Raw genomic sequence first — 19,338 nt, 5'->3', positions numbered from 1 at the left:
AATTTTTTTCCTTGGATGTTAAAATATTATTTCTTTTTGTGACTTTATTTCCATAAATTATAAAATTTTGTGTTAAACCACCTTAAAAATAACAAAATGTGAAATGTCTGACACAATTTTATATCTGTATATATCCATTTACATCAATTTTTTATTTTGTCAGTACACCTTATTGTAACTAAAACAATCTTTTTTAAGCTATTTACTGTACAGTTGATTCATTTATGTACATTCTTCTGGGACTTCATATTGCATCAGTTTTTACATATTTTATACAAATAGAAAATGGGGATATTCTTTTTTATAAAAATAGACTGCATTTTGTTTACATGAAGCATATAATGATTTTTCATGCGTAACCTTAAGTTATACATGTTACAAAAATAGGTCTTCTTTACTCATGTCCTATTCATGTTCATGTAAGATGTAAGCAATTCTTATTGGGTATACAGCTTTCATCATGACCCCACTACTTAAAAAGAAGCAAAAAAGTAACTTTGCATGTACCTAAAACACAGGTTATAGGATAGGAACAGAATGAGTGAAGTGTAGTACATTGAGATGGTTTGACACGTGATGAGAATGGGAGAGAATGAATTTGTGAAAAGTGTATGAGGAAAGGATTGAAGGAGGGTTTCAGGGAAGGCCACCTGAGAAGTGAATCAATAGGTATTGGAGCAAGAGAGTTGAAGTAGCAGAATTGAGTACTGAGAGAGGAGAGATGGCAACACTTCTGCCACAGCCACCACCTGGAGGGAAATTCCTGTGATGGGAGGGTGTCAGAAATATAGCTAGATATATAGTTTCTTGGTTAGTTACATAGACCTTTCATTAACTTCAGCAGATTGCATTGACTGAATATAAATCTATGTAAAGGACAATCTCCCAAGCTGACAATGTAGGGTTGTTGATCAACTGTTATCTGATCACATTTTCAATTTTTAAGGAGCAGCCAGGTGTATTTTTTATGAATATTTTTGAAAACACGAAAATCATTTCTTGTGCTCAGAGTGTGGGGAAGTGTGAAATATCAGGTGGAGAAATTTTTTCTGTAAAATTTAAAAAACAGCATCACTAGAGCAAGATTTAAATGCCCCGCAGTATTGTGTCATTGCCTCACACCACGTGTTATGATGGTGATACTGGTATTTTTCGTATAATTCACGTTAGAAATGATTTTTTTTTTTTTACACATTTTGCCACTTGGCATCCCTCCTATCTCTGCTGTGTGTGAGTGGATAGTGGAGCGACGTGACTCAGTGCTTTCCCAGCTCTCAGAGGGGAAGCGCCGTTTCTGACGTCAGTTTACAGAATTATCTATAATGGAAGGACCAAGAGAGAAGCCGACATGCAACACCCGAGGCCAAGAGAAAGAAAACTTAGCGGAGAACATTAGGAATGAATCTTACAACACTCCAGGAAGGTGGCACCTTCTGATACCTCACCATTGAGTGAATAATACCTTTTCGAAAAGGGGACAGATGCCTATTCCAGTTCTCTAGAAACTACACCTTTTCACCTTCAAATTAAAAAATGACCTTTAAATTTAAAAAGTTGACTTTCATATTAAAAAAGTTGACTTCTTTTTGTCTCTACTACTTTTATCTCTGCAGCATCGCAACTTCCAGCTTCTGCTACGCTCCTAAATACTTACTTATTAGGCCTACTGGCAAGTCTACCCGTGGCTCAAACAGATCCTCGAAACACTTGAAGAAGAAAAGTTTGCTACCATCTCCAAGTTCACCTCTACGTAGTCTATATTAGCAGCATCTTCATCATTATATTCCACCGCAAACCTCCTTCACTATCTTAGTTTTCACGTCTATCTCGCATAAACACATCATTCCATTGCCGCTAAAAGCATTCCCTTCACCATACGCTGATCAGCATCCTTCTCACGATCATCTCCATCAAGCAGCATCTCCTCAGCATCCCATCTTCGAGCTTCTGCAATATGCCATCTGCCCTCTTCTCTCTTACATCTATATTTTCTTATGCCTCGTCCTGGTTTATCCTCATCTGTTTTTATTTTCTTTCTCGGTAACCTCCGTTCATCCCTCATCCAGCCTCATCCACTGCAAACCTTCATTATCTCAGTCTCTATCGTTCATTCCGGCTACGCGTAACCCATCTCCTGCTATACATTACCTGTCCTGTATGCTTTTGTCCTTCTGCAAAGCATCTTTAACCTGGAGTGAGGATTCAGCCTGTCCAGCTTAATCGCAACACGCCTCTACATATAGCCTGTATGTGGATGAAGGAATGGAAGTTATACTGAGGAGGACTCAACAAAAGAAAGATGAATGAGTGTCCTGAGATGCCCCAGCTCGAGGGTAGAGTGAGATTTTTGCCCCTTTCCCTGCACAGCCTTGCCTGCCTGTCCCAAAAGGTTATGCAAGGAAACACATCATCTCATTATACTTTACTTTCATTACACAGCGCCTTATCTGGCTGTAACACGACATAGAGGTCCTTCTCTTAAGCCTGTACACCACAGCTTTGTATTTGTAAACAGTATTTGTGCAAACAAAAAATCTACCTGGATGCGGCGTATAAATAAGAAACAAGATAATACATGGAATAATCTCCCAAGATCGTCATCGAACATACATACTATGGCGTTACATGTAGAAAACGGGAGTCCAGAGCTGTGGCTGTCAGGGCGGCGTGTCCCATGGAGAGTCCTGAGGGGGTGTGGGCAGCTGCCGGGGTGGGGGGAGGGGAGGAGGGGGGAAGGAGGGGGATGAAGGACAGTTCCCTCTCGACTCTACCTCTTCGACATTTTCCTCTAATGGATGTAAGATTTTTTCTCGCCAAGTTATATACTTTGAATAATAACTTTTACCATGTAATGACCAAAGACTGCGGGTTTCCTTTGAAGCCAAGCCTGTGTCAGAGAGGGTCTCGAAGCTGAGTGATCACAATAAGTTAGCCTCACGGAGTGAATTTGGTTGATATCCACAGAGAGAAAATGTCACGAGTTGATTTGTCTAGGTAGGAGGAGAGATGCTTAGAGGAATCTGTCAGAGGGAGGAAATAATTAACACATGCCGAGGAGGAAATTCATGTTCATACAGGAAGGATATTTTTGTTTAAAGAGAGAAAAATATATATCTCGAGGGAGTGAAATAAATAATGCCCAGGAGGAGGAAATTTATGTCCAGAGAAAGGAAATAATGTTCAAGGGAAGCTGTCAATAGGGGAGAAAAAGTCAATGGCAAAGAGTTGAGTTAAGTTAGAAGTTAGGCAAAAGTTAGGTTAGGTTATGGCAAAGGCTTTTAGATTAAACGTATTGGTAAAGGTTAGCAGCTGGTGTGCTGTTAGGTTAGAAGTTGAAAGTTAAAAGTTAGGTTGAAGGGGCAATGGCAAACGTTAGATTGGGTAGGCAAATGGCAAAAGGGGTTGAGGTGAATAAGTCCATGAGGTAGGTAGGGTTGGGGGTGCAAAGTCCAAAAAAATATTACATGACACCGCCTCGAGGGTTGGCGCCCCGAGGATGACGTTTGAGACACTCGCGCTCCCTGGCAGAAGGAATGTTGAATGTAGTTTGATAAAAAATGAGTCTGGACGATGAGATGTAGGAAATGGGTGAAGAGATGAGACTGAGACTCACTGATCCGCGGGAAAAAAAAGGAAACATTAGTCGACGAAAACTTAAGACTTATTGCACGGGTATTGTAATTATTAGCTATCTTGTTTGCTACACTTATCATCGACGGGACTGACTGGTAGGAAGATGCGAATGATTGACTGGACTGACTGGCCGTGTAGTAGGCTTGTTGATGTTCTGCTCCTCCTCCTCTCCTCCTCCTCCTCTTCTCCTTGTTTCAGTGTTGGTATAGGGCAGAGGCTTATCAATAGCATCAACAATAACAGCAACTATTTCAATGTTTAAAATGGGTAAGTCTTACAAATCATCTTTTTCTTTCTTTTTTTTGTCTTTTCTCGTCTCCGTTTCTATTTTAATTTTTCTTCTTTTCTTGTTTTCTTACTATTCTTTTGTTTTAATATGGCTTTGTATCGCTTCATGGGTCCTCTCCTCCTCCTCTTGATCCTCTACTACATTTTCTTTCACACGCTTTAAGTTTTCACTTGCATGTTAATCTCCTTTATCTTTTCCTTACTACTAAAGAGGAATCAAAAAGTATGAAGTGGTTGTCATCCTCTACTTCCTCTGGTCCTAATCTAGAATTGTATCTCTTGTAGGTCTTCCTCCTTCTTCTGCGTGACTTCATTTTCCTCTTTCTCCACTGCAGCAAGGAACAAAAAAGAAAGTATGAAGTGGTTGTCATCCTCTACTTCCTCTATCCTAAAAAAGAATTGTATCGCTTCGTGGTCTTCTCTCCTCTTCTCCATTGACCCTATTTTCCTTTTCTCACTGCAGCAAGGAACAAAAACGTGTGAAGTGGTTGTCTTTGGAGTTATGTCCGCCGTCCGCTCGCTCGCTGATGCTGTTTATGCTCATTAACTCTACTTGATTGTTGTATTTCTATAAGTTGTCACTTGCTTCCCACCACACGCTCAAAGGGGTATGGTAATCTGGAATTGAGCACCGAAAGGGCCACGCGCAGCCATATCGTGTATGCCCTTAACTGTACTTCTTTACTTACTTTCTTGTCTTTTTTAAGCCGTCTCGATATCTACTCTCTACGCAGTGTTAGTATACAAAACTCAGTCACACGATGTTTAAAAGCGGGTTATCTCTAGTCCAGTCAAACATTTGAAGTATTCTCGTGAATCATACATACACATATATACATGTAATATATATATAACTTTATATATACATCGTCGTGTCGACGTCATTATCTGAAGTATGGTCGATAATCAATCAATAGCTAAATAAAAATAAACAATCACAGCATTATTCTTCCCAGTAATCAGTAAAACACTAAGTCAAAAGCATATAGATGTGTACTGCGTCCTAACACCAGGCGAATGGAAGAAAGAGTAACACTAAGAGAAACAATAAAATACATAAATAAGAAAAATAGATATAAATACACCATAATACTGCAGCAAAATGCAAAGTTCTCCTACGGGCTAAAGGTTCCAGATTCTCCAACTATTATCAGATACTCCTTCTCGACTGTTTCGCAAGCCACGTGCAGAGAAGATGTACAGGGTCTTCTATTCAGAAGTCTTCCGTTTAAGATGCAAGTCGGGTATACCTATCACTGGCATCACAAAACAGACCATGAAGGTGCCAACAAGCGTATCAAATCAAGTACGACTATTTTACAAGGCTACTGGGAAGATTAACTGGGTCTTCATGGGGGGGTGATTTTCCCGTCAAAGATGCTGAATTCGGGTATACCTATCACTGGCATCACAAAACAGTCATTGAAGATCCCAACAAACGTATCGGGGTCAAATTACGACTATTTTCCAAGGCTACAGGGAAGATTAACTGGGTCTTCATGGGGGGTGATTCTCTCGTTCAAGATGGTAAAGTCGGGTATACCTATCACTAGCATCACAAAACAATCATTGAAGCTCCCAACAAACGTATCGGGCTACCATTACGGCCACAGGGAAGATTAACTGGGTCTTCAAGGGTAATTTTCCGTTCCAAGATGCTAAAGTCGGGTATACCTATCACTAGCATCACAACACAGTCCATGAAAATCCCAGCAACAACTTCCACGAGAGGCTTTTCAGACTGACGAAGTGAGGTGCCGATACGCCTCGGAATATGAGCAAAGAAACTTCAACACATTACCGATATAGCGACAATGAAAACAGGAGGTTGATATACGCTCTCCCCTTCTTACGACCGCGAACTACTTACCCCCTTGCCTTCGCTCCTGTCACTATGCACAACCTTTGTATTTCTCTCTTGGAAGTGGCCCAGTAGGATATACTGGTGGGCCCTGTGCGGAGGGGGCTGTCAATATACGTAGGGTACAGCACGGCGTTCAAGATCTTACCATACGGAAAAACTATGTATATCTTTCTCTCTTTCTCTCTTGGAAATGATCTTAATATAAACGTTGGTTGACCCTGAGTGGTGTGGGATAGTTTTTATAGGTACGGTACGGCAGGGTGTCCAATATCTTACTATACGGTAAAACTATGTATATCTTTCTCTCTCTTGGAAATCATCTTAATATGTATTGGTTTACCCTGTGTCGTGTGGGATCGTTTATACAGGTAGGGTATGGCAGGGTGTCCAATATCTTACTATACGGAAAAACCTCTATGTCTTTCCATCTCTCTTAAAAATCATCTTACAAGTCCCGTTAGTTGACCCTGCATCATGTGGGATTGTCTTTATAGGTACGGTATGGCAGGGTGTCCAATAGCTTACTATACGGGAAAACTTCTGTATGTCTTTCTATCTATCTTGAAAATGATCTTGTAAACACGTTGGTTGACCCTGCATCATGTGGGATTGTCTTTATAGGTACGGTATGGCAGTTACCTAAGCTCCCACAAAACAGTAAACCTCTCTCTGTATCTCTCTCTTGGTTATGGCCTTGTATGCGTGTTGACTGACCCTGCCGTATGTGGGACTACCTTTATCAGCCATGCATAGTAAGGTACCCCAAGCCCCCACAGTAGCTATAGTAAGCCGCACTCTCCCACAAGTCTGGCATGTCCGGATGTTCGGTGGGTCCACGCGCCGCAGATTCCGTCCACCCGCCCTCACTGCCGCCCTCCATACCTCTCACTATTAGTCGGTGCCGAAGTATTTTTGGCCGAAGTGGTTGGGGGCGACGGGGTGGACCTCTGATGTTAGGATGTGCATCTGAGGGGAGAGATAACGTGGAGATAAGTGGGGCAGCGCTAGAATGAAAGAGAGAACAAACACACACACACAAACCAAAGATACGTATAGCTTTGTAAACTTCATCAATTACACCATACTGATTGATTGATTGATAGTTTATTCTTGCAAGTAAACAACAAAGGAGAAGGGAGGAACACTGATTGATTGATTGATTGATAGTTTATTGTTGCAAGTAAACAACAAAGGAGAAGGGAGGAACACTTATATATATATTTTTTTTTAATTTTCACTACTTATTTACTTTTATTTTTTAACTTTGTATTTCCAGGTAGCAGGACTTTCCGCCATCCAACTTTACCTAACTTTACTTTATCAACCTAACTAATCCGGGTTACCTTTATCAACCTAACGAATGAACCTTTATCAACCTAACTAATGCACCTTTATCAGCCTAACTAATACACCTTTATCAACCAAACCAATGAACTTTTATCAACCTAACTAACCTTTATTAACCTAACTAACCTTTATCAACATAACTAACTGACATAACCTAACTAATTTCTATGTGCCGGGTGCTGAACACGGCTACACTTCAAAAATATGCAGCCCGACAAACACTCATCCTTCCCCCATTCAGCCTGTCAACCCGCCTATCTCAATTACCCATCCACCCAGCCACCTAAGTTAGCCTCTCTCTCTGTGCCGCTTCCTTACCCTGGGAAACGCGCTGGTGACGGTGCGTGCCGCGGCGGGCGTGGAGAAGAGGTTGAGCAGGATGATGTTCTCCTCCTCGACGGCGTGTTCCTGCAGCACGTTCACCGCCTTGATCACAGTGTTGCCAGAGCCTGAAGGTAAGACGAAGAGATGAAGGACGGTTAAGAGATGACAATGAGGTGACTGATTGGGTATGTAGTCATGGTGCCGCAACGATTATAAGGTAAGGAAACTGATGAAGATGATACGTTGAAGGGTACAGGTACAGGAGTGAAATGAAGAAGAAGAAGAAGAAGAAGAAGAAGAAAAAATGAGATGTAAGAGAGAGGAAAGATATAGGAAGAAAAGAGAGGAAAGGGAGGAAGAGGAAAGGAGAGTAGGAGAGAAGAGAGGAAGGTATACAGGAAAAGGAGGAGTTAAATGAAGAAGAAGAAAAAGAAGCAGAAGAAGAAGAAGCAACGAGATGAAGTAAGGAAGAAACCACCGCTAGAGAACGCCTTTGACTTCCACCACACATAAAAAAAAACACATAAACAGACCAATAAAAAACAAAAACAATACAATAACAACAATAACAAGAGCCTGCAGGTCTCAAAGAAAACTCCCTAATAATTAACACTATACCTGGGAATCGCGCACCTGTTCTCTCTTTTTTTTAATTAGTATCTGCACACACCTGAGAGAGAGAACCCACTAAGCTACTCAACAGCATTTCCTCCTCCTCCTCCTCCTCCAAACAAAACCCGCCACAGTTTCCGCGGCGTAATTTAAACAAAGACAACCTCAGCTATTTACGGAGCTTGAAGATGCGTTGCTAGTATACCCTTTCTGTTGCTCCTCCTCCTCCTCCTCTTCTTCCCTTCCCTTTCCTTTTCTTTTTATCTTCATTTAACTTCCTCTTTCCTTCTTTCTATTCGTCTCTCTTTTTATGTCTCTCTCTCTCTCTCTCTCTCTCTCTCTCTCTCTCTCTCTCTCTCTCTCTCTCTCTCTCTCTCTCTCTCTCTCTCTCTCTCTCTCTCTCCTGCTTCTTTTCTTTACCTTTTTCCTTTCCACTTTTCTTTTCTTCCCTCCTCTTCTCTCTCTTTCCTCCTCCTATACCTTCCTTTCCTTCCTCTTCTCTCTAACTCTCCCTTTCATCTCATTACTGAATATACCCTTTTCTTATCTTTTTGTTCTCTCCCATTTTCTTTCCTTCCTCTTCTTCTCCTCTACATTTCATTCCTTCATACCTGCCCTATCCTACCTTTCTTTCCTTCCCTTCTCTCCCTCTCCTACCTTCCCTTCCCTTCCTTTCCTCCCTCCCTTCACCCCCCTGATACATTCCATCCCTTTACCAGGCACCCATATTCCTCCTCTCCCTCTCTCTCACCTTCCTTTACTTTCTCCTTACCTCAATACTATTACCTTCAATCCCCTCCTTTTACTCTACACCTCCTCCTCCGTCTCCTTTACTGTATACGCCCATCTAAGTCCCTTCTGCCCTTGTCGGTTGCTCTCTCTCTCTCTCTCTCTCTCTCTCTCTCTCTCTCTCTCTCTCTCTCTCTCTCTCTCTCTCTCTCTCTCTCTCTCTCTCTCCTTTTCTTCCTTTCCCTCCCTCTCTCTCATTCTTCTTTTTTATTTCCAGTTTTTCTTTCCCTCTCCTTCCCTCTCCTTCCTTCTTCTCCCTCCCCCTCCGTCCTCTCTCTCTCTCTCTCTCTCTCTCTCTCTCTCTCTCTCTCTCTCTCTCTCTCTCTCTCTCTCTCTCTTTATCTTTATCTTTATCTTTTAGCTTTTTTATCTTCTATATTTTTCCATCTTCATCATTTTTATCTTTCTATCTTTTTTTTATCTTTGTCTTTTTTCATCTTTCTATCTTCATCCATTTTCATCAAAGTATATCCATCGTATTATGTTTATCTATTGTTCCACCTCTATTCCTTTTGCTTTTATTTTGTCCTTTTTCTCGTTCTCGTTCTCTTTTTTCTTCATCTTTTATCTTCGTTCATTCTAATTAAAGTATTTTCATCGTATCATGTTCTCTTCTTATATTCTTTTCCTTTTCTTTTTATTTTTTCTTCCTCCTCCTCGTTCTCTTGCTGTTATTTTCATTTTTTTGTCATATTGTAATTAAAGTATATTCATTCTCTCATGTTTGTCCATTGTTGTTGCCGGCGACATCGATTTTATTCTTCTTTTAATCATCGCTACACAACACCCTATTCATTACACTCATTATATCATGCATCCAATTATCGGTATTCAATAAGCTTTATGTGCTCTCTAAGTCACTGCGGGCGGGTCAATGGAATGGCAAACCAGCAAGTGTATAGAGGATTATGCAGACACACGCTCGGCTTTATTATCGAGGTCACACTGCGGAACACACTTGGAAGCCTATCATAGCTACCGATAACCTCCTTCCCTCCCTCCCTGCACTGTACGATAAGGACGAAGAAACACACTTGCAAGCCTATCATAGCTACCGATAACCTCCTTCCCTCCCTCCCTGCACTGTACGATAAGGACGAAGAAACGCCCTTGCAAGCTTATCATAGCTACCGATAACCTCCTTCCCTCCCTCCCTGCACTGTACGATAAGGACGAAGAAACACCCTTGCAAGCCTATAGCCACCTACAACCTCCCTCCCTCCCTGCACTGTAAGATAAGGACGAAGAAATACCCTTGCAAGCCTATAGCCACCTACAACCTCCCTCCCTCCAAGCATTGCATTGTACGATAAGGACCAAAAAATACCCTTGCAAGCCTATAGCCACCTACAACCTCCCTCCCTCACAGACCTGCGCTATACGGATGAAGACGACTTGTAGGACACTGGTATGTAGATATCATGTATGTAGCGATGTGTGCCCTACTGACTGTGTATAGGGATTGAACAGAGAAAACTTATTTGTCACACCGCAAACCTTATCGACCCACGCTGGCCGAACCTTCTTTTGCCGCCTCTTGTATAAACTTCGAAGCTTGACACACGCAGCACGTAATACAGAAAATACAGCAAATGCACTACATCAACCTAATTTATCAACGCAGGTGCCTCAGAAAGTAAGTACAGCGATTAAACTTTAAATACATAACGTTTCACTGCGTCACTATACCTCCCTATACCCTGCGAACCGAAAAAAAAACTACATTATCTACGCATGGGAAAGCTGCATCTTCGGAACGATTTATCTGAAGGCCGAGTTTGAAGGTCGACTTAATGTACCCCGACTCTTCCTCTCCTTGCCTCCTTATCTCCTCTAGCGCCTCCCTTTCTGATGACGATTATGATTACGAAGTGAGCTTGGAGAGGGAAAGTCATTAAAGGCTTGGAACTGATAATAAATAGATCTATAATCTATATGAATGGTAGGAACCCAAAGTTTGTACCCCGACTCTCCCTCTCTTTCCCTCCCTCCCTCCTTATCTCCTCTATATCCTCTCCCTTTCTGATGACGATTGTGATTATAAAGTGAGCTTGGAGAGGGAAGGTCATAGGATGCGTGGAACTGATAATGAATAGATTGATATGAATAGAAACAGTAGCAACCCATAAACTGTAATAGCCAAGACAGACAGAGGACAATTTTACCGAAGCAGCCGGGACCATATTCTCAACCACTTCGGGGCCTACACACACACACACACACACACACACACACATTTGCTAAGACTTTCCCAGAGGTTGTGTTAGTATTGCCATGGGTAGTTTTATGAGCCTATAGTGATAGTTTGTCATGGCTGAACGTGAAGAAATGAAGAAGAAAGAAAAAGAAATGCAGGAAGGAAAAATATGGGAAGAAAAGAGAGGAAAAGGAAGAAGAGGAAAGGAGAGTAGGAGAGAAGAGAGGAAGGAAATGGTTGTAGTAAGAGCCGAAAGCGTCTGGATGAAGTAGACCAAAACTGACATTAGACAAAGAGAGAGGTGGAGAGGACACTCGTAAAAGGCTTTGTTCTGCACTGGCCAGATTGGTAATAGCTGAAGATGATAATGGTGGTATTGGTGTCACTGTTGCCAGATTATCGTACTCAAAGCATAATATTTACAGTTTTTTAAAGCCTAACTATTGCCATATTTACCGTTTTTTGACGCCTAACTATTGCCAAGAAACACCAGGAATCAACTATTTTAACGATAAATATAAATGAATCTAGTAACTGGGGCTCAGGGGACAGTTTTGGGGCCGGAAGTTGGTAAATATAGGAGGCTGAGTACGACAATCTGGCAACGTTGAATTTTGGTATAGTCATGTTTACCTTTGAATTGACATAACTTACCTAGCAGCAACTGATTATGATGTTGTTGCTTATTATTATCTCCTTGTAAGAGGGTGATGGTACTTGAGACTACCGCCGATAGTGACTGAGATACTTGCTGAATCACTCTGCCCCATACGACTATAGATAAGTTAAGAAGAGTTCGTTTGTAAACATTTACGTGTAGCTATGGATTAACGTCGCAAAAAAAGAAAGAATAATAATCACAGGAATGAAAGAATTACACACCGCATGCCAAACTAGATAAGTGTTGATTTGTGAATTAAAATATGTAGCTATAGATTAAAACGTCGTAAAGTATAGGAGTGAAAATAAATAATGGGAGATGGAGCTCACGTCACAGAAACAAAAGAGTAACGAAATCAAAATATAAGTCCACTATAATCGAATTTAAATCTTTAATTGAATCCCTTTATGTGTGGTTGAAAGAGTAAATCCCTTAATAACTTAAACTCCTTGAATTCGCATTACGGGAAAAAAAAGAACAGAAGCAATATAGTCACGTGATCTCTCTAATCGAATCTAAATCTATATATGAACCCTTTTATGTGTGGTTGAAAGAGTAAATCCCTTAACTAAAACTCCTTTGAACTCGCATTACAGGAAAAAAAGATGAACACAAACACAGGAGTCGTGTGACCTCCCTAATCGAATCTAAATCTATATAGGAACCCTTTTATGTGTGGTTGAAAGAGTAAATCCCTTAACTAAAACTCCCTGAACGCACATTACGGGAAAAAAAGAGAACAGAAACAAAGGAGTCGTGTGGCCTCCCTAATCGAATCTAAATCTATATGTGTGGAATCTAAATCTATATGCGTGGTTGAAAGAGCAAATCCCTTGATAGCTAAACTCCTTTGTGTGGATAAGCCCGTGGCCGCTTGCGTGAGCCCGGTGAGGTAATCATGGCCCGTGAGCGTGCAGGTGGGCGCTCTCACGCTAATTAAGGCCTACCTGGGCTCCCTACCTACACCTTTAACGCGCTCAATACGAAACAGGCCCGCCTCAACGCACGAATAACCCCGCGTAATCTTGTCAGTACGCACGGATTACACCAATGCGTGGATTGAAATATAATCATAGCTTTCTTTCTTTTTAATTTCCTTTTCCCCGGTAGCTCTCCCTCACTCCCTTCTCTTTCCCCGCGTGAAGACTATTATTCAACTAGTTACACATGGTTTGCAATATTATCAGACCGCTTTTTATAACCGTTCAACACACGCCCACCCTCCCCAGCTCGTCCTAATCTCCTCGTTGCAATTTTATCATAGCTTAATTTCTTTCTTTTTAAATTCTTTCTCCCCTTGAGCTATCCCTCCCTCCCATCTCCTTCCCTAGTTACACACGGGTTGCAATATTATCAGAACGCTTTTTCTCTCCCCTTCAACACACGCCCACCTTTCCCAGCTCGTCCTAATCTCCCCTTAAAATTGTCATTGCCTCTTCCTTGTCTTCTTCTTCTTCCTCCTCCTCTTCCTTTCTCTATATACCTCTTTCTTTCTCTTTCTCTTTCCTTCTTCTCTGCCGTCACTATCACACCCTCCTCCTCCTCTTCGTCCTTCTCTTAACACACGCAAGCCCTCCCCACCTCCCTTAATCTCCTGAACACATGCAGATCGCCCCCCAGAACACTCACTCATGATGGGGTACATGAGGAGGACCTTCCGCTGGCTGATATCGTCCGGGAACTTGGCGTAGACGACCCGCGCCTCGTGTGTCTCCAAGTCAGACTCCACTAAGATCTTCCCCAGCCGGATGGAGCGACAGCACGACCGAAGACCCTGATGGGAGGAGGAGAGGAAGGAGGGTAGTTGTTATCCATTCATAGATAGATAGATAGCTACATTGATAAGGGAAAGTATAGGCGAAGGTGAGGAAGGGGAAAGAGGAGGGCCCGGTTGGCGTTATCCATTCATAGATAGATATAGAGTTACATTGATAAGGGAAACTAAAGACGGAGGTGAGGAAGGGGAAAGAGGACGGTTGTTGTGATGCATTCATAGATAAAGAGAACTAGATAAGGCAGAGTACGATAAATTAAGTAAAAACGGATTAACAAAGGAAACTCAAGGCAAGGGTGGGTGGTATATAAAAACAATCAGATTCTGTAGTAACGAGAAATAAAATGAAAACAGATTAACAAAGGAAACTAAGAGTAAAGTAAAGACAAGGCAGAGTATTACAATCAGATTCTAGAGTCACGAGAAAGAAAATGAAAACAGATTAACAAAGGAAACTAAAAGGAAAGGAAAGACAAGGCAGAGTTTTACATGAAAAAGTCAGATTCTAGAGTTACGAGAAAGAAAACAAAAGATTAACAAAGGAAACTAAAAGGAAAGGAAAAACAAGGCAGAGTTTTACATGAAAAAGTCAGATTCTAGAGTTACGAAAAATAAAACAAAAGATTAACAGACTGAACTCTAAAACGCAGAATATTATAACGATCAGATTCTAGAATACATAAAACAGCACAAAAAACGAATTAATACATTTTTGCTGCATATGAGACTATTAATACTTGATTATTTTTACTTAATTCATCTTAAAAACTAAAATAAAAAGTAACAAAAAAATTAAACCTAGAGCATTGTCATTATTTTCTTTTAATCTAGCTGTCAGTCAGTCACATTATACACACAATTAATTCATATATGCATGGCCTATCGCTAACATTTTCTCCTCTTTTAGGTGACACGGGAAATCAAGTAACATTATCGATAAACAAACAAAACAGAGCATTCAACTTCAGCAACAAGATGTACGGCTTTTTTTCTTTTTTCTGCTCCATTTACTCGCGTCAAGGTCGTCAACACCAGATGCCAAATAATATATAGGTCTAAAAGCGGTAACCTTGGCATAAGTTGTGATTACTTAGTGCGGAGAAGGAGGAAGAGAGGAGAAGGAGGAGGGGAAACTGGAAAAACGAGAAAGGGGAGAGAGAGAGGGGGAAGAAGAGAAGAAGAGGGAGGGGGAGTAAAAGGAGAAGGGCGGAGGAGGAGGGGAAACTGGAAAAACGAGCAAGGGGAGAGAGAGGGGGAAGAAGAGACGAAGAGGGGGGCGGGGAAGTAAAAGGAGAAGGGCGGAGGAGGAGGAGGAGGAGGAGGAAGGATGTTTACAGCGGTCCACATCACAAATCACCAAAAATAAGCAGTCAGGTAACTTCTGCCAATACTTGGGTGCGATCTTCTTGTCGCTTACATTAACATAACAAACATTACCACCGCTATTAACATCCCCGGCCAACTACGCCACTACTATCCCAATCCCTTATGCAAGAGTTAACCAGCATCTTAAATCCTTCACGAATTCCCCACCCCACCCAGCACCCTCGCCTACCTGCTCCATGGCCTCCCCGGAGCGAACGATAGACACGCCGCAGTTGCCCTTGACGAACTGTAGGCCCTGGTACTGGCATCCCGTGGGCGTGGTGATGGTGAGATCGGAGTATGGGAGCTGGTTAAGGCCCTCCTCCACCACCAGCCGGATCTGCAGCGACGGGAGGAAGAACAAGATGAGAGAAGGATTGTTAGGTAAAGTCTGGTACGTACTGGATAATGTGAAGGTGTAAGAAAATAATAGAAAGTTATAAAAACGTAATGAAATAGAGTAGAGGAACTGGTTAAGGCCCTCCTCCACCACCAGCCGGATCTGCAGCGACGGGGGGAAGAACATGCTGAGAGAAGGATTGTAATGGAAAGTCTGGTATGTACTGGACAATGTGAAGGTGTAAGAAAATAATAGAAAGTTATAAAAAGGTATTGAAATAGAGTAGAGGAGCTGGTTCAGGCTCTCCACCACAACCACCAGGATCTACAGCGACGGGAGGAAGAGAATAAAGTTAAAAAGTTGTTTCGTGGTAATGGAAAGGCGGAATTAAAGTGTTGGAAACTGTGGCGGTGAGGGAAAGGTCAGCAGAAGTGTTGAAAAAGGTGGTAGCAATAAATAGGATAATAAAGTAGTGTTGTAAAATGTGCTGGTAATAGAAATGGCGATAAAATGATGTTGAAATAATGTGAAAGTAATGGAAAGGTTGAAAAGATAGTGTTGTCGTAGTGATGAATAGACAGACAGATAGATAGACGGAGAGAAAGAAGAGAAGAGAGGTAAGAGAGGAGAAAACATGAATAAATAGAGGAAATAGAGAAAGAAAAGAGGAATACCTGAGAAAAGCGAGAAATATAGAGATAGATAGACAGATAGATAGATAGAGATAGATAGACGGTGAGAAAGAAGAGAAAAAGGGGTAAGAGAGGAGAGAACAATGAATAAATAGAGGAAATAGAGAAAGAAAAGAGGAATACCTGAGAAAAGTGAGAAATATAGATAGATAGATAGATAGATAGATAGAGAGAGAGAGAACCATGCAATAACCCGAAGAAAAAAAAAAGTCAAACTTTCTATAACTATGGAGGAGAAGGAGGAGGAGGAAGAAGAAGAAGAAGAGGAATGCAGGAGGAGGAGGAGGAGGAGGAGGAGGATGCCCTCACTTTCAATCCTATCTACGTTGTATGACCCAAATGTAAAATGAATCGAATGCGTCTCAGTTTCCTTATAAATAAAATACGAAACCCTTATCTTAGCTTAGTATTATTATTATTATTATTATTACCATTATTATTATTATTAGTGGTAGTAATAGTAGTAGTAGTAGTAGTAGTAATTGTTGTTGTGGTAGTGATTGTTGTTAAAGAAAAAAGTATGATTAGGAATAAAAATTAAAATAAAAAGAGTAAATACGAGTTAAAATAATAAAAATCAGAATATAATGTGATAGTCTAGTAGTAGTAGCAGTAACGATACTACTACTACTACTACTACTACTACTAACGATAACCTTTTAACTCTATATGCTTAATTAAACCTCAAAATCCACACACAGGTGAGCATTTAATCAGCCTTCGCGCGTGTCTCTCCACCCTTGGCACATTAACGGTAAAAGAGAGAAAAAGAGAGAGAGAAAAGTATAAGAAAATGACAGCTATAAGACCTTGGAATAAAAATAAGGTGGAACACTCTCTCTCTCTCTCTCTCTCTCCTCTATCAAGCCAATATTTTCTTTTCTTATCATATTTTCCTTCCATTTTTAAGGAAGTGGCTGGCTGGTGGTGGTGGTGGTGGTGGAGGTGGAAGAGGTGGAGAGAGAAAGTGGTGATGGAGGACGAGGAAGTAGGAAGAGGAAGAGGAGGTGAAAGAGGTGGAGGTAGGTAATGAAGGTAACGAAGCAGGAGGAGGAGGAGGAGGAGGAGAAGGAAGAAGAAAACGAAATAGAGATGCAAATGCTGTTAGTTAAGGAGGAGGAAGAGGAGGAGGAGGAGGAGGATACAGGTACAAGATAGCAAAGGTTATGGTGATGGCAATGGTACTAATAGTCATGGTGTGTATGGTGGTGGTCGTGACGGTTATAGTGGTAGTGTTTGCAGAGATCGTGATGCTGCAGTGGTGGTGGTGATGCTGGCGATGGTGCTGATTTCGCTAGCGTTATCTGTGCATGTCTGAGCCAGCGATGAGTGGGTGTAAGCAAGCATTAGATTGTGTAAGCGTGAGATGCAAGTGTTCCTGTGATTAGATGGCACGCCTGCTTCGAGGAGAGAGTGGGCGAGAGGGAAGGAAGAGAGAGGGAGAGAGAGAAGAAAGGAAAGAGAGGCGGAGATAGTGTAAGCGTGAGGTGTTGTAAGTGTTTCTGTGATTAGATGACACGCCTGCTTCGAGGAAAGAGAGGGAGAGAGTAAAGGAAGGAAGAGGGACAGAGAAGGAAGGAAAGAGAGGGGGGGAGAGGGAAGGAGAAAGAAGGAATGAGAAGATAGTGTAAGCGTGAGGGGTTGTAAGTCCTTCTGTAATTACATGACACGCCCGCTTCGAGGAGAGAGGAGAGAGGGAAGGAAAGAGAGGGGGAGAGAAGAAAGGAAAGAAAGGGGGAGAAGGAAGGAGGGACAGGGAGAGTGAGGAGCGGAAGGCAGAAGGGAGAGAGAGGGCAGGAAAGAAGGAAGGAAAGAGAGGGGGAGAGGGAAGAAGAGAGAGGAGGAGAGGGAAAGAATGGAGGAGAAATAGGGATAGAGGTAAAGAAGGGAGGAGAAAAAGGAAGAGAAGGAAGGGAGAGGGAGAGAGAGAGGAAGGAAGGAAGGAAGGAAGGAAGGAGGCAGTGAAGGGTATGACAGAGATGAAAAGGAGGAAGAGGAGAGAGGAAAGGAAGAGAAGGATGTGTGTGTGTGTGTGTGTGTGTGTGTGTGTGTGTGTGTGTGTGTGTGTGTGTGTGTGTGTGTGTGTGTGTGTGTTTGATAAGAAGGGAAGGAGGAAGGAAAGGGAAGAAGGAAGGGGTATATTTATAGAGAATGAGGGGAAGAAGGTGAAGGAGAGAAGGAGGAGGGAGGAGGAGGAGGGGAGGGAGGAGAGGAGGAGGAGGAGGGAGGAGAGAGGAAGAAGAGGTGAGAGGAGAATGAGAGCGAGGAGAGAGAAGAAAAGGAGGGAGGAGGAGGAGGAGGAGGGAGGAGATGAAGAGAGGAGGGGAAGGAAGGAAGGAAGAGGAGGAGGAGAGGAGGAGGAGGAGGAGGAGACACTAGCAACAAGCACCATAATCCTGGTTGCACACACACACACACACACACACACACACACACACACACGCGCACACACACACACACACACAGTGTATACTTGTTGGCTTTACTTAATTATTTTCTTCTTTTTAGTATTTTTTTTTTCATTATGTGTGTGTGTGTGTGTGTGTGTGTGTGTGTGTGTGTGTGTGTGTGTGTGTGTGTGTGTGTGTGTGTGTGTGTGTGTGTGTGTGTGTGTGTGTGTGTGTGTGTGTGTGTGTGTGTGTGTGTAAACAGTTTTCTCGTCTCTTTATATTTATAAATATATTTATTTTCTTCGTCTATTTTATTATTATTTTTTTTTCTACTCATCTGAGTAATGATTAGGATATGTGATTGATCTCCTCTCTCTCTCTCTCTCTCTCTCTCTCTCTCTCTCTCTCTCTCTCTCTCTCTCTCTCTCTCTCTCTCTCTCTCTCTCTCTCTCTCTCTCTCTCTCTCTCTCTCTCTCTCTCTCAACTCTCTCAACTCTCTCATGTGATCGAATTTGAAGTCCTCCTTGCTGTGTTTCTGAAAGGGATACAAGAATTACGATTAAACAACACAACAACAACAACAACAACTACAACACAACACAGCACAGGTTAGGCCAACATAACACACCCAACACAGGCATACAAACATGTATTCAGAAGAGTCACCTCCAACGTCACTCTGCAATAAGAATACTAAGAACTTCTACTTCGCTTCCTGCTGCAGACTCTCAATACAGTTGTGAGGAGGAGGAGGAGGAGGAGATAGAATGATACAAGAACTACAAGGAAGAGAGAAGAAGGTGGAAGAAAGAAGAATGAATGAAAGAGGAGTGGAAGGAGAATTTAGGAAGAAAGGAGAGGAAGGAGAAAAAGAAGGATCAAAGAGGACGAGTATATAAGAGGAGGAGGAGGAGGAGGAAGAGGAGAAGGCAAGAGACGCTGCAGGAATGGGACAGGAGGAGAGACGTGTGTGTTTAGGAAGATTGGAAGAGGAGGAGGAAGAGGAGGAGGAGGAAGAAGGAGGAGGAGGAGGAGGAGGAGGAAAGAGTGACGTAAGGAGAA

At 42.0% G+C, this 19,338-nt stretch overlaps 2 protein-coding genes across 4 annotated transcripts in view; both read right to left on the bottom strand.

The window, feature by feature from the left end:
• The window catches only part of LOC126981674 (uncharacterized), a 56,554-nt gene that overhangs the window by 27,644 nt on the left and 9,572 nt on the right, over positions 1-19,338 (bottom strand). The gene's annotated exons all lie outside the window — the stretch shown is intronic.
• LOC126981677 (uracil phosphoribosyltransferase homolog) lies at positions 6,099-15,395 on the bottom strand. Of its 2 annotated transcripts, XR_007734031.1 has the most exons (5): positions 15,045-15,395; positions 13,345-13,489; positions 7,451-7,581; positions 6,324-6,751; positions 6,116-6,197 (listed from the first exon to the last, which is right to left on the bottom strand). XR_007734031.1 is itself a non-coding variant. In XM_050833104.1 (4 exons), the coding sequence occupies exons 1-4, from the start codon at positions 15,378-15,380 to the stop codon at positions 6,677-6,679; spliced, it is 687 nt and encodes a 228-aa protein (XP_050689061.1). In that variant the 5' UTR covers positions 15,381-15,395; the 3' UTR covers positions 6,099-6,676. The 2 variants fall into 2 exon arrangements, 1 of the variants encoding a protein (XP_050689061.1); XM_050833104.1 differs by having other exon boundaries at positions 6,099-6,751.

This window comes from Eriocheir sinensis, chromosome 49, assembly GCF_024679095.1.
Source record: "Eriocheir sinensis breed Jianghai 21 chromosome 49, ASM2467909v1, whole genome shotgun sequence".
NCBI lineage: Eukaryota > Metazoa > Arthropoda > Malacostraca > Decapoda > Varunidae > Eriocheir > Eriocheir sinensis.
Note: the sequence above shows the minus strand (reverse complement) of the source record. Positions and strands in the feature narration are given on the sequence as shown.

What these genes read in the sequence shown, in the direction of transcription:
- LOC126981677 (XM_050833104.1), bottom strand. Translation starts at nt 15,380, where the DNA reads ATGTTCTTCCCCCCGTCGCTGCAGATCCGGCTGGTGGTGGAGGAGGGC. An exon ending in CCTCATGTACCCCATCATGA is followed by an intron (nt 7,582 to 13,344) that starts GTGAGTGTTCTG and finishes TCTTACCTTCAG; the next exon opens with GCTCTGGCAACACTGTGATC. An exon ending in TCACCAGCGCGTTTCCCAGG is followed by an intron (nt 6,752 to 7,450) that starts GTAAGGAAGCGG and finishes CTCTCCCCTCAG; the next exon opens with ATGCACATCCTAACATCAGA.